At 37.5% G+C, this 14,600-nt stretch overlaps 1 protein-coding gene across 3 annotated transcripts in view; it reads right to left on the bottom strand.

Annotated features, from left to right (window-relative positions):
• The window catches only part of MYRIP (myosin VIIA and Rab interacting protein), a 243,360-nt gene that overhangs the window by 220,269 nt on the left and 8,491 nt on the right, over positions 1–14,600 (bottom strand). For all 3 annotated transcript variants that reach the window (XM_050892348.1, XM_050892347.1, XM_050892346.1), the window contains exon 2: positions 8,556–8,705. In XM_050892348.1, coding sequence (XP_050748305.1) covers positions 8,556–8,665 — 110 coding nt within the window. In that variant the 5' untranslated portion in view covers positions 8,666–8,705. The remainder of the gene's footprint in view (positions 1–8,555; positions 8,706–14,600) is intronic.

Consider the following 14,600-nt stretch of genomic DNA (forward strand, 5'->3'; position numbering starts at 1 on the left):
GACCTGTAAAATTACCTAAGCTGGATAAAAAACACACTCCTCCAGTAAAGCCATAGGTTTTATCCAGCATATCCACAGACCTTTTAATCACTTCTGTAACTGCAGCAATCACTAACTGACTTCAAGCACTACAGTAACAGCCAATAGATGTCATAAAAACAAGCCCCTGAAGTTAAGAGTATCCAGGAGGTGAGTGTCCTAGTGCACAGTATTCATTTGGCTTTTCCAGCTTTGGATTTAAACCATACTTTCAAGGTGCAGATAACTTGTCCAGACGTTTCTCCTCTGGAGCAAGACCCTGAAATTCAACTGTCCAGGACCTGACACTTGTGCTCTTTCACATTCTTCCCAGCAACTTAAACTGGTTCCTGGAAAGTCACCTCTGCAGGCACTATTGCTTTCAGTTTTCATCTTCAGAAGCATTAGATTCTGAATCAGACGCTTATCATTCCTCTTTCAAAAAACCTTAATCGTTACTTTAGATAGCGCAATACACTGACCCATCCATTTCATGCATCTCTCTTACAAACTCCCTGGTTGCTCAAAAAAAAGGCTAAGCACCTCATAAGAAAATTTCTTATCCTGCTCTCCAGCACCCCATTTCATTTAATGTCCATGAGGATGTCCAAACTCTCCATCTTTACGAAAAGGCTGAATGTTTCAGTGATTACCTGCTAGATGATGTGTTTTTCTCTCTTCAGCTAATTATTCACCCAGCAGTGCTTACATGAGACTAGAAAATGATCATTTTTTGTTCATATATTCGCATTTTGGTCCAGTACGGTGGTAAAAAGATGACAGACACAGTAGATGAGCCCAACTTTCAATGTGGTGTTTGCCCAGATCTAGCTAACCCCTACAAAATCAACAACTCTGAATTCACAGGGCAATGGGGGACAGAACTCAGGAGGTCCATGTGGTTCATCCTCACGCCCAAGGCAAGATCCAGAAACTGATGGCATTCAGACAGACCCTCGAATACCCTGTCCTTAAAACCTGTAACACAATTTCTCCAGTAAACTCTTCCCTCAGCAGATTCCCTCTATCAACCCATGAACATGTGTACGTTTTTCCCATGAACTAACATTGAGCTTTAACAAAGAGGTTTCTGATAAATTAACAGTGTAACATATTTAACAAGATTAGTATCTTGTTTCTTCAGAAAAAAAGTTGAAGCGCTTTTTCTGCAAAAAGCACTTAAGATTTAACATTTTCAGCAACTATTTTCAGTGTGACTAAGTTGTACAGACAGGAGTCTGTACTCAAGAGAACATCCCTTCCCTGCACTGCAGGGCTAGTCTCGTGAGAGAAGATTACTCCTACAACTCACATTTAACAGCTTAGACTCTTCATACACAAGATATCAGAGATTAAATATTGATTTTACATTATAGCTATTCATTATCACTAGGCACACTCAGTCCGTTTAGCTAAACTATGGCCGTTAATTTGATTAGTCATAACCCACGACAAAGACCAAATTACCACAAAAAAGCCTGCAATAAGTTTTATAACATCTCTGCAACATCATACTGCTTCCTTTAAATACTTACCCACAGGTCATGAAAGTTTGGCACAGTGTATGTGGGCTGTACTTCAGCTATATCTCCCATGGCCTGTCTGATATTGAAAATGTTAGCTGGAGACATTTCTTTCTATACAAATTTCTCTAATAGTCCCTAAAATTAGGCTTTTTGGTTTTGCATCTTTTCATAAGCATCATCTCTCGTGTTTCTTCATGCTTGGTTCACCAGCATGACCTCTCAGTTAAAACTGCATTTGTAAATACATTTTTAAAAAGCCAAAAATCACATCTGAAATTGCTTGTATTAAAACACTTGGCACAAAATTCAAGAATGACAGTTTTGGGAGTGAGGTCCTGCATTTGCCAAATAATTGTTGAGAAGTTCCGTCCATGCTTTCCCTATACCATCTATATGGCATTCAAGTAACAAGGACAGTCATAGGGTTCCCATCATAGTCACAAGCATGCACAAGCAAGATGCACAGAACTGGTTTTAGAGGCACCTAAGCATAAGCTGCTCTTCGGAAGTACCCAGGCATTTTTTCCTCAATTAGGCAGAAAAAATTTGGACCCAAGCCTATAACTTAAACAGCTGAAAGTTCTTTGCTTCTAATGCCAGATTCTTTCCAGTGCCCTGATTTCTCTTTTGTAAAGCATAAACTAGATCCTACCCTCTTGTCAACTGCAATCACTTTCTCTGTTTATAGGTGGAGCAGGGACCAATGCTGAGTCAGGAGAACCTACACACTAACTTTGCACCAGGACCCTGTGGTGTTAGAGCAGGGAGTTTTGGGCAAATCACTGAAAGAAGGACTCTAAACTAAACGCTGCTGCACTGGACACAAAGTGGGATGATGTATCATTGCTGAGATACCTACCTCCTTGTCTAAGCCCAAACACAGCATTATTTGACAGTAAGCAGCACACTTGGATCAATGTTTCTTGAAATTAGTGACAAGTAACAGTTTCTAAATGCATTTTAAAGTGCATCCTTACTGTCTCTGCAGCAAAAACAACCATTAGCTATCTGGCTTTCATGCAGAATTCATCCAGGTCGCTATTTTTTGATAAGCAACTTACCCTGACCTGAGAATACGGCTAAGGGATATCTGTTAAAACATTAAACACCGTTGTTGAGAGAGGGCTACACAGTAACAGTGTAAAGCATCTAGTACACAGATGAAGTTACTGACAACTCTTAATCCTGACAGCCTGTATGAGCTAGGAAATAGGTTTCTTTGCATCTTGGAATATTATGTAACAAAATTAGTGATAATCTATAAATAAAGATGTCTTGCTCTTAATCTTGTTAATGAGTCCTTACTTCCAGGAAACAGCTGTACTGCCCTAGACACATTTTAACTTGTTTTATAAGCCAAAGCAGTAGCAAAATAATATATTAAGTAGCAGCTATAATTCTGATGAATCATTCACTGCACTCAAAAATAAGTTTAGACATACGAGTGCTAAACTTATGACAGCTCAGCAGAGCCTTGCACTGGAAAAGCATGCAGCTGTGTTAACATGGGAATCACAAAGAGCACCTTTCTCAGAGAAGGAGTAAACCGCTCTAAGACCTTTTATCACAGGGAGAGAATACGTGTGTCAGGACAGCCCATAAAGAAGTGCTAACCATTCTCCTTAGCACAGTGTGGCCTTACTCTCAAGCCTCATGGGCAGAAGCAGGGATATGAAGTGGTATGTTACAGCCTCCTTCTCTGGATCCCTTGAGGAGCTAATGAGCAGGGACAGGAATGAGATCAGTGCCTACCTGATACCAAAAAAAAAAAAAAAAAAAACAAACCAAAAAACCCCCAGAGTAATGGACAGGAATGCTCCTTGTGCTCTCCCCACACTGTTCATCAGAGTGAAGGGCAGGCAGGCTGACCTTACGAAATCACTTCGAGCAACGAGGTATTGATCAGAAGTCCATCTGCTGGAACTCTGAAGCTTGTGGAGATGAGACCAGTTCCTTCCTCACTAGGAAAACGGCTTTAAAATGGCTTTGTTTGGAGGCAAGGAGAGGAGGAAAGACAGACAGGGGTTTTTGGTTGGTTTTTGTTTGTTTTAAGGTATTTGATACAAGCCTGCCACAGGAAGAGGAACAAGAACTAATATGCAGAATCAACAGATAGCTACCCAAATGTCTGACTTGGCATTTTTTTCCAGCTTGATATGACTCACACAGACAATATTGCGATTAACAGAGGTTGGAAGGAGTTTAATAATTTATCCACTACAAGACCCATGACACATACTGTAAATACACTGAAGTCTACTGTAGTCCGACAAGAAAAACCGTCAAACTGGTTTCTGGGTTTTGTCAGGTATGAGAATTTGTTTCTTAAGAAGCCTCTTCACGAGTCTACTCATGCTGCAATGGGCTACGATGCAAAAGGAGCAGAAAGAAAAAAGCAGGCAAAAGCAACTCTCTTAATTTAAAACATTTCATCATTTTCTACACAAGGCTCTATTCTAGTCCCTTACCAATTCTTTGACTAAAAGAAAATTAGAACAACCAGAGTGGAGAGGGCCCTCCAGTGAGCACACACATCTCATTTTTTCTGCAAATAAAGCACTGCTGGATATTTGATCATGAATCACTGCAGTTTGTCTTTACCACAACCGAAAACGCAACTGCATAAAGACAGACAGCAAAGCTGATATTCACCAACCCAGCTACGAAAGACACAACATCAGGCAAGACCTAGTGATGTTGCTGCCTGTGGGTGACAGTCAACTCTCAACACTTCCCTTGTGCCATTCCAGTGACCCCACATAACTATATTAAGTGATTAACGTGTTACGATCACATGTCTACATGGTACCAGAAGGTCAGTAATTTTTCCCTGTAAATACATTTTCCCAGGTGATTAAGAGCAGTGGTTTAAACAAAAGAGAACCATGTCCCCTGCAAAGAAACATTTTTCGGCCCTGCCCAGTGCAAGTTTCTAAGGTTTATCACTAGAATACCACCACACAAATGGCTGATTCAGCATTCACTATAGTGATGGAAACTTTTGTTAGCCAATGGTTATAGGAAGATGGCTTAAGTCGCTTAGGCCACGGCCTCCTAAAGTAAAGTAGCTGCTGACAGGTAAAGCATCTGCTCTGTTGACAGCTGATCAGCACTGAGCCCCTTCTATGCCTGCCCCCTTTCCCACCCTTCTAACTTTACTTCCTTTGCAGTTATTACGAATGTTAAATTCAGTATCAGAACAGCCATTCTTTAACCTGTCCACATGGCTAAAACATAACAGGTTGGGAACATCTACCACAACAAGATGATCCATCAATTTTTTTCTGTAAAATGATAATTTCACTTATTTAAAACATCCTGACTTCTCAGCATTCCTGACCTAAAACAAATGGACAAGTATATTTATAAATACAGTGGTAACTCTAAAAACAAAACCAAAGGGGGAATTGATTTTGCCCACAGCAGAGGAGAATAAACAGTGGCACATTTAGACAGTCTGGAAAACTGAATATACAGGCAGTAAATGGAAACAAATAAAAGGCAGCAATCTCTTTTACACATCTGTTTATGTAAAGAGGCCTATCTCACAAACACACATTTGGCCTTGTAAGCTCTTGTAAGCTCTCCTCTGCCATTTCTTTAAAAAAATCTAAAAAAAACCCAAAAAACCACAAACTGCAGATATGACGAAGACTTTATACACAGCACAACATTAAAAGTTCAACCCTCAAAACAGTCCTATCTTCCCCATTGCTGACATTCTGCAGCTGCATGAAGTCTGAAACTCAAGATTAAGAAAATAAATTTGTCCATGAGAAAACAAACCATTCGTGTGTCCAGTCAACTTGCTTAAAAAGCCAGTGATGACTATTAGTGACCCAGTAGCCCAGAGACAGCCTGCAGAGCTTCTGTGGCAGAGGTGATGTACACAAGGCTGTACTACCACAGCTTAGTCCTAAGCACACATGCCAAGCAACTCAAACCGATCACCTTCCTAATTATGCCAGATCTGCCTGGTTTGACTACTTCAACTGATTCACAGGAAACTAAGCCCATCTATCTACAAGTCTGTGTTATAATTTTAGCCTCAATGACTCTGGATGATTACACTAACATTGGAGTAAATAAAAATGTAACACTACTGCCAAAGAACACAACCAACACATAATGAAAACAGAAAGATTATGGGTGAACAAGCAACAAAGAACAGTAAATATTATTAATCTGGTATCAAGCTGAGAGTCACAGCAAAAAAAGAAACTAAACCAATATGAAGCAGTAAGGCATAATAAATCAACCACACTGATCACTAACTATTTGCATATGGTTATCTTACTGTTATCTTACTATTTTTAGCCAACTAATTTTTTCACAAAATGTACGAGAACAGCCTGTCTGATAACACCAGCATAAAGTTGGGAGAAAGATTTAAATTAGAAAACCACTGCTAAAAATTCTCACTGCAGAGAGATTCAAAACAGCTTTGCAGCAGAAAATGCAGATGATCAGTATGGCTTTTCTCCACACATTCATTATGTCACTGTGTTTACAGAACATGGAAAAATAAATTAACAAGTAACAACTGCAATATTGTAAAAGACATCGGTATGTCAGCTCTAAAACAGTTGCCAATTTACTTTACTACCTTAAAAACATTTATTAGGAGTGAAGATAAAACTTCATTTCTTGTAGTATGTTACTTAACTCTTCAGCTTCCGCTAGCAAAGCAAAATTGAAGCCATCAACCACTTAAGAGTTTCCTTAGCTTTCATTGTTCTCCTGATATAGTGGAAATCTGCCATATACTCCCCTAAGTAGTTCTTGATCTTTAGAAATAATTGCTACCAATGGGAATAATCCCAGAGAGAGATCTGTGAAACAGCTACTTAAATCTTTGTGGGGAGAGACACCCAAAACCAAAACCATCTATGCTATGAAGAATTATAGAGAAACCCTATTTGAAGAAATTATCACACGTGAAAGCTTCAACAGTTCCATCCAAAGATTAATGTTGCTACCTTGAATTAATTACAGGAAGAAAAAACCCTACCTTCAGATATAACTTGGGTTTGAATTTATTAACAGCAGTCTAATATATAAAATATATATGCCAGGTTTTTTTCTCTTAAAAAAAGATTACAAAGCTTGACAACACTTCTAATGTGAAACTATACTGTAGACTTTGCCAGTTGATAACTTTCTAAAAAAAAAATGCAATAGAGCCAAGAACATCAAAGCAGACACAAGAACTAATCTGCTTTCTTACAGGCTGAAAAATCTAATCTATAGCAAGGTATAAGTTTCTTATATAATTACATTTTCTATTACATAGTAAGACAAAAAGATGTGTTGCTACTTCCTTCCTTTTAACTCTGCATTCTGTAAAAAAAAAAAAAATGGAGTAGCCTGATGAAAAAAAAAGTTATAGCTTTTAAGTCAGAAGTAAGCTTTGAACTTCACTGGCAATCTTTAAGGTCATTAAAATTACTTAAATTCATATCTTAAACATCAGCCTACATTTCAGAATTTTGACTTTTGTCAGTACAGCTCATTATTTGCAGCACTTTAACATACTTTAATACTTGCAAAAGGCATGAACTACATTCAAGAGAAAAAAAAAATTTACATACTCATATATAAGCTGAGTTGAGTCCATGTGTTTCTCCTACCTTTCCAGTGTTTTATCTCCCTTCTCACACCAGTTTTGTACTTGTGATCATTCAATTATCAAGTCTCATGGACAACTTCAGCAGCAAAACGGTAAAATACAAACACCAGCAAAAAGTTTCACTATCCAGGCTTTCCGATCAATTTTCTGAGAGCATGCCTTACATCCTTCCCCCTCCTCCTCTCACTATAGGATCTAGTTGTATAGAATAGGCAAGATGCCCCAGCACTTGCTAACTGTGGTATGCTTGCTCCAGTAAGATACAACCAGTCACATAAAAAAAGCCAGAGAAAGCCCCTGCACTCACCCTCCTTAAACTGTTTCTAGAACTACCAAAAATAATCAGTACATCCAGTCTTTCCTCCCTGCGGCAAGCTTGTGCTACCAACTCAAGCAAGAACTTGCACAGCATGCCAAAAGTGAATTAGGCCTATGCCGCAAGCCTTCTTTCTTGTTCCTAATGTTCCAAGTAGTTTCAGAAAATAGTAACAGAAAACTGACAGAGATAGGATTCCTCTCAGTTCCAATTGCACATAATATATATGCCTAGTTTTGTGTTTATGTCAGTCATCTTCCTGCTCTGTAGACTTCAGCTTGATGCTAAATGATAAACAAACAGATGATATCTGTGATACTAGTAGTACAGTAAGAGAATGTGCATTTGCCAACTATAGACAGAGACTTCAGACTATTCTAGAGAATAAATAACAATGTGTTGAAAGAAGGTAATAAAAAAATCAGACATAATAATTCAAGGAAATATTGTTGAAACTACAAAAAAAATATTGCATCTACCAATTCAGGTCTCTGCCAGTAGTCCCCTTGTCACATACCAAAGTTCCTGGGCTGAGAAAGTTACCTTGCAACAATTTCCATTTGTTTTCTTCTGGGTTGTTTCTGCTTGCAATCATTTTGTACACAGACCACTGAAAGCAAAGTTAACTTCTCAATACAACGGATAACATGTCCCATTGATTATTTCGGGGGAAAGAAATGGGTTGAACTTCTTCACCTTCAGATGTTTGCATACAGACAAAGTTTCTGAATAAAAGAAAAGGAACTGACTACAGCAAGCAAAAAATTCTCTTAACATAAACTTCTGTTTGTGTTAAAGTCAACCACTACTTAGCCTCTACCCAGGCGACATACACAGATGATTTAGAGACCATTGTCGTGGTTTAGGCCAGGATAGAGTAAAGAAAAATTAATTACTACTCAATAATTGAATTCATGTGGAGGAGTTTGGATGCTTATTGCCCCTGTGATAGGAATGATTATTAATGCATAGACCACCACAAAAAAAGCTGTTCTCTGGTTTCCCCCAAAACCAGTTTGTAATAATCCAAAGAGACCAATATTTTTAATCGTGTTTTTATTCTTACCTCAGCCTTTCTTCTTCTTTCTTACGAAGGCTGAAATCTCGCTGAACCACTTGGAGCACATGCTCTGCTTCTTCATCAGTCAAGCCAGAAAGATCCAGTTTTCTCCCCATTATATACTCTGTCCTGGATATGAATAACTATGAGGAATATCTGAAATCAGAAACAGAAAAAAAATGCAAAATAAATTGAAAGCACTGATATTTTTCCCAAGAGTGTTGAAATCACAGGCACATCTGCCCAAGAAAAAGAAAGTTGCTGCCATAAACATCAGAGAAGAAAATCACAGAATCATAGAATCATTTAGGTTGGAAAAGACCCTTAAGATCATCGAGTCCAACTGTAAACCTAACACTGCCAAGTCCACCACTAAACCATGTCCCTAAGCACCACATCTACATGTCTTTTAAATACCTCCAGGGATGATGACTCAACCACTTCCCTGGGCAGCCTGTTCCAATGCTTGACAACCCTTTCGGTGAAGAAATTTTTCCTAATATCCAATCTAAACCTCCCCTGGCGCAACTGGAATGATTAATTTCAGAATTATTTTTCAAGTTCCATGCACTGAAAGCAATCACCCCCAATTTAAAAAGAAATGCAAAAGATAAATTATTTGGGATATTAAATAATATTGAAGGAAGACCTCAGTGTTGCCCTCAAAAAATACATTAAACTAACTCAGGTGAAATCAGGTTTAGACATTTAAGATTTTATGCCATGAGTTTGCAAAACTGTTTCCAAAACGCAATCCCTGTGACTGTGTATGAACAGAGAACATACTCTCCTGTAACAATCAAAAATATTTCGTACTACCAACTAAGAAACTAGGAATTATTTTAAAACACCATAAAAAAAAGTAAGCATATATATTTCAAATGCATTTCCCAGAGTAACTGGAAAGATTTAGATGTCATTACCACCACGATATCATTATTTCCCCTTTCTGTGAATGAAATGGAGGCGAAAAAATAGTAGTCAATGTTATGTGTGAACTGAAGGTACCATAAAGTTTGAACTAGAGCTTGGTCCATTTATTTCATTAATGAATTATCATCGATTTGTTCTAATTTATTTTCTCATGACTTTTATTAATTTTGTTGAATTCTAGTAAATTCAGCTCTCAGTATTAGTTTCTGTAATTTGATTTATGTAATTATTTTGGCAATCATAAAGGTGTCCGTCTCCACATTGAGTTACGGTTTCAGAAACATCACAAAGTTTTTGCAGCTCTGTTAGGAGCTCCTAACAACGTATATATAATTATGAACACACAGAAGTTCTTACATTATACTGAAGAGGCAACTATTACTGCCTCTTTATCCATGATGAGTGTCAAGTGAATGACACTATGTAAAACACATAAGCTGGTTCTGTCTCAAAAACATCACCTCTAAGCAACACTGCTATGGCATACAATTAAGTGCTCCAAATCGTATAGCAAGTAGAAGCATGGGGGAAAAAAAAATCACCTTTATTTTCTAAACATAACAATTCATTTGCTACTTAGATGATGATGGAGGATGTGGTTTGTTGGTTTTTGTTTGGTTTTTGTCGGTTTTGGTTGGGTTTTTTTTAATACAATATTTACCTTCCTCCAATCATCTAGTTACAGTTCTTCAAACAAGGAAAAAAAAACCCGCATGGAAGGAGGGTATTGCTTATTTTTTCTATTTTGATTAGGCTATCAGTGAAGTTTAGAATACACTCCTTATTCAAGGAAACAACACTTCAACAAAAACAAGCAGACGGGATAGAAGCTTAGGCGAAATCATGATGACAAGATCCCTCCAGTGAGACACAAGCTCACCATACAGCTAACAAAGGTCACAATGGAACAGTATGTTCTGGCTTGACTCTTTGGGTCTACTAAGGAAGCTGAACAAGAACATCAACAATGAGTTAATAAAGGCTATAAAAATGTACTTCTAAATAAAACTACCCTGACTTTTGTAGAAAAAAGTGCCACAGAAACAAAGGACTATATGTAGTCTTCACTAATCCCACTTGCAAGGCCAAGAACGTATGTATGTCAAAATTAAAGGCTGGCTAAAATACAGTGAGGAACAACTGGCAAGATTTTCTTCCATCCCACACACATGCATAAATCTTCCCAAAATTTTCACCAGAATGTTAAGATTTTCCCCTGTCCCTTCATCCGCAGTCCTTGTACCAAAGCCTCACTGGTCACTGGCAAGCATAAGAAATGGTGAGGTAGGGCTTACTGAGGTTACGCTTACACATTGTAGCTCAAAGACAGAACAAGCAGTGCCTTGGGACACATTCTTCCCTTCAGGCTTTGGGATACCTGTTCAGCTCTTCCCAGGCAAAGCACTTCAGTGCAAAGGCCTCTCTCACTTTCTAAAAGCCTGGAAGGGCTTCACTACAGGAAAGCCACATCTGCAGGTAAGTAAGCAGGACTTTTCCAATTAACTTTTTTCACACCCATACACTTCATAGGAGAAACACAGGATATAAACTAAAAGGAAATAAAACTATTTTAAGCAATTGCTGGAGCCAGTAGAGACACCTCCATGGTAGGGTTACAATGGTCTGAGACACAAGACAATGAAGATACTAGGAGATCAAAGATGCCATTCCAGTTGTTCTTGAGCATCAAGTTAACAACTGTAATTAACACTGTCACAATACGTTCTCCCTTCAGGTCTTCATCAAAATGTTTTTGGAAACTTTGTCAAAATTAATTCTGTTTTTTCATACATACAAACTGTGGTCCATCAGTAAAGAAAGTTATCCCTGTGATTCAGCCTCCACTGCTGACTATGAGCATATATTAGAAGGGGGAAATCTACCCCTAAATCTGGGGGTAAGTGGGCAGCCCCACTACCTCTGATTTTTTGGGGTCAACAAAGACTTAGTTTCAAGTATACATATATTTTAAAATCACCAGCAACTTCAACTTTTGATTTTCCTGTGGTTTATTTACCTATAAGAATCTCAGTCTGCATTCCAGTATTACATTAACCTCTAAGGAACTTGTGTGGTTTTTCCCAGGAAATAATTTTTCATCACATTACTAAATCACCTCTGATCTGGGAGTATCACAGCAGTTAATATTTATAAGCAATGCTCAAATGTCTTTTTTTCAGTAGATTCAGATTATGCATTTTGGAAATACACAATGGCAAATCCTCTAGAGGAAGTGTAACAAGTTACATTTAAAAAAAAAAAAAGGGCAACAAAATAGTTTCTCAGCCTAAAATAACTTCTGGCCTCAAGTGAAATAACTTACATGAGGCTGTTCAGATGTTTGCCTTCATGAGTAATACTTTTCTGCTAAATCTCAAACTGAATACAAAATTTAAGCTTTCAGAGACATTACAAGGAATAATATCATTCCCTAGAAAACTTTTGCTCAACAAATTAACACACTGTAACAGGAAGACCTAGGCTTACAATACATGATTGGGTATTGTTTGAATAATACTCTAATCTTAATACTTCTTACAATCTGTTTTAAAATCTAACTAAAACTTCCACATGGAAAACATTTCTTGAATTTAACCTTTAAAAAAAAAAAACCAACCAAAACAAACACACAAACCCCACAGAACAACGAGCAGAATGTTTTTCAAGAACTGCAAGCAATGCTTCTGAATTTTAAACTGGACAAGAGCATCAACACAAGAAATGAGGGCAAGTAGTATATTTCCTAGTCACTCATATGATAGCTAAGCTGTTTGGACTTGCAGTCTCAGCAGAAGATTAGTATTACAGGAGGGTGGGGAGAAAGCCCACAAACTTTTTTTTTTTTTTAAAGTACCAACTAACATTTAAAACAGATTCTCTGCTTGACAAAGAACCACATTATAAAGCGAATTATGCAAGTGGTCACACTGAGTATTGTACAACACAGGCATCTTAGTTTTATGCTGTAGCAAAGAAATCAGCACTAGCGACGCTGCATCTGGAGTGCTGTGTCCAGTTTGGGCTCGCCAGTACAAGAAAGATATAGACTTACTGGAGCAAGTCCAGCTCAAGGCCACAAAGATGATTAAGGGACTGGAGCATCTTTCACAAGAGGAGATGCTGGGAGCACTGGGACTGCTCAGCCTGGAGAAGAGAAGGCTCCCGGGGGGGCTATACAGTGTGTATCTGGAAGAGATCCCTCCAATACCCTGGGCACTGCAAACAAGAATATCCTACAATTCTTTCCATTCCTGAGCAAATTTTTAATTGAGATTTCACCTGTTTCTACAACACAATATCATTTTGGCTTTAAAATGCTGCTCCTGTGCATTAATGAAATGTGATACTTGAGGAGCCAATATCACAAACTCCTTCAACCCTGCTATTTGCAACTGAAATATTTCATATAGAATACCTTTCCCTCACATGCTCTCAGCTTTAGAGTCACCAAACTAAACACCAGAGCTTTTCTACTCTGTTCTGCTATTCTACCACTTCTAGTATCTTCCAGGTAGAAAAATCAAGAAGAAAAAACCTGCTAGTAATTACATCTTTGATTCTATTGCCAACCAACTCATCTTTACTTCCTTCAGCAGTCTGTCAGGACCTAAATAATACTGCTCAATCTATCTTGTCATTATAGTTCGGCATTTGACCAACTTTTGCAGAAGTCTTTTAGTACCTTAAGAAATTCTTTGTGTAATCTTATTGGTGAACATTTTGCCCTTTTAAATCGTAAAAGATAGTCATCTTTCTAAGCCAAAAAGGAATACAAGTGCTTTGTCCACAACAGAGGTCCTTCACCACACCTCGTATTTTAAAAAAAGTTTTGTTTATTGAACGTCCAAAAGAAGTGATCACATTGCCAGCACAAGGTCATTACACTACATTTTTAATGTAAATGTCACAATATATAACATATATAAATTATATAATGTCACACACTTTATTTGGTGACAAAAATAAGGTCTGAGTGTTGAAAGTGTAAAGGGGATTCCTGTGTTTTGAATTGTCAACAAAGTTGAACAAAACAGACTTTTGCCAAAAGACAACATTTAAAGAACATTACTGTCCAAAGTAATTTCTACTACAGCTAGCACATCATTAAGTCTAAAATGAGGCATAACTAACATTGGTCACAAATTTCTTAATTTTTTTTTAAAATCTGAGAAAGTCTAGAAGCTGCAGTAAACAACACTGTAGATATTCTTCCCTTTTCACTGGAAATAAACTACTATCCCAAAATAACAAGAGGGAAAAACTCATCGGGAATACAAAGCCACCTCTTTGGATGAAAAATTAAGCACAGCCCAACTGCCTTTAACATGAGGACCTGTATCTGGTGTGCCACATTTTAAATGAGAGGCAAGACAAAGATCTCAAAGAGGATGTTATTCTTTGTACCCACACCGATTTTAACTGATATTTACTGCACATATTTCCTGGTCTATAACCAAAGCAGAAAATTATCTTCCTTTCAGCCTTGTACTAATTTTATGTGAGATTTGTTTAGAAAATTGAACAACTTACAAGTTCCTGAGCAAAATTAGGTTTCTTTCACTGGGAGGTGTGGGGCGTAAAGCAGCAGGTTTTTAAAAGAACCATGAAGTTCATTCAGTTCCTTCTGGGAGAAGTGTTCCTTATTAATGCAAGTTATTACAATAACCGTGTGTACTTCTTGTCTAGAAGAGTGCCAGGACATACTATAATGGGGGAAATTGTAAATATTAAAGGTCAAAGGTTAGTACTGTGTGGTTTTAAATTTTAATCTATTTAGGAAATAAATAGGAGTTTCGCAGTCTTCTTGCTTCTATATTTTACATTTTTTAAAGTACTGAATATGAAATAGCAGAAGTAGAAAAGCTCCACTAAAGTCACTTTTTATTTAAAAAAGAATGGCATCTCTCACCTAAGGATGGCACTTTCCCAGAGGCAGAACACAGCATATTAAACTGTTTCCAAAAAATAGAAGCTATTTTATTTAAATAGCAAAAAAACTTATTTTTACAGAAAAGACTAAAGATTACACTGCAGGATGTAACTTCCGTCATCTACCTTTGACAGATTAAAAAAAAAGTCATACTAAAAAGAGAATCTTAATAATAAATCATGACCATT

This window comes from Gymnogyps californianus, chromosome 2 (genome assembly GCF_018139145.2).
Source record: "Gymnogyps californianus isolate 813 chromosome 2, ASM1813914v2, whole genome shotgun sequence".
NCBI lineage: Eukaryota > Metazoa > Chordata > Aves > Accipitriformes > Cathartidae > Gymnogyps > Gymnogyps californianus.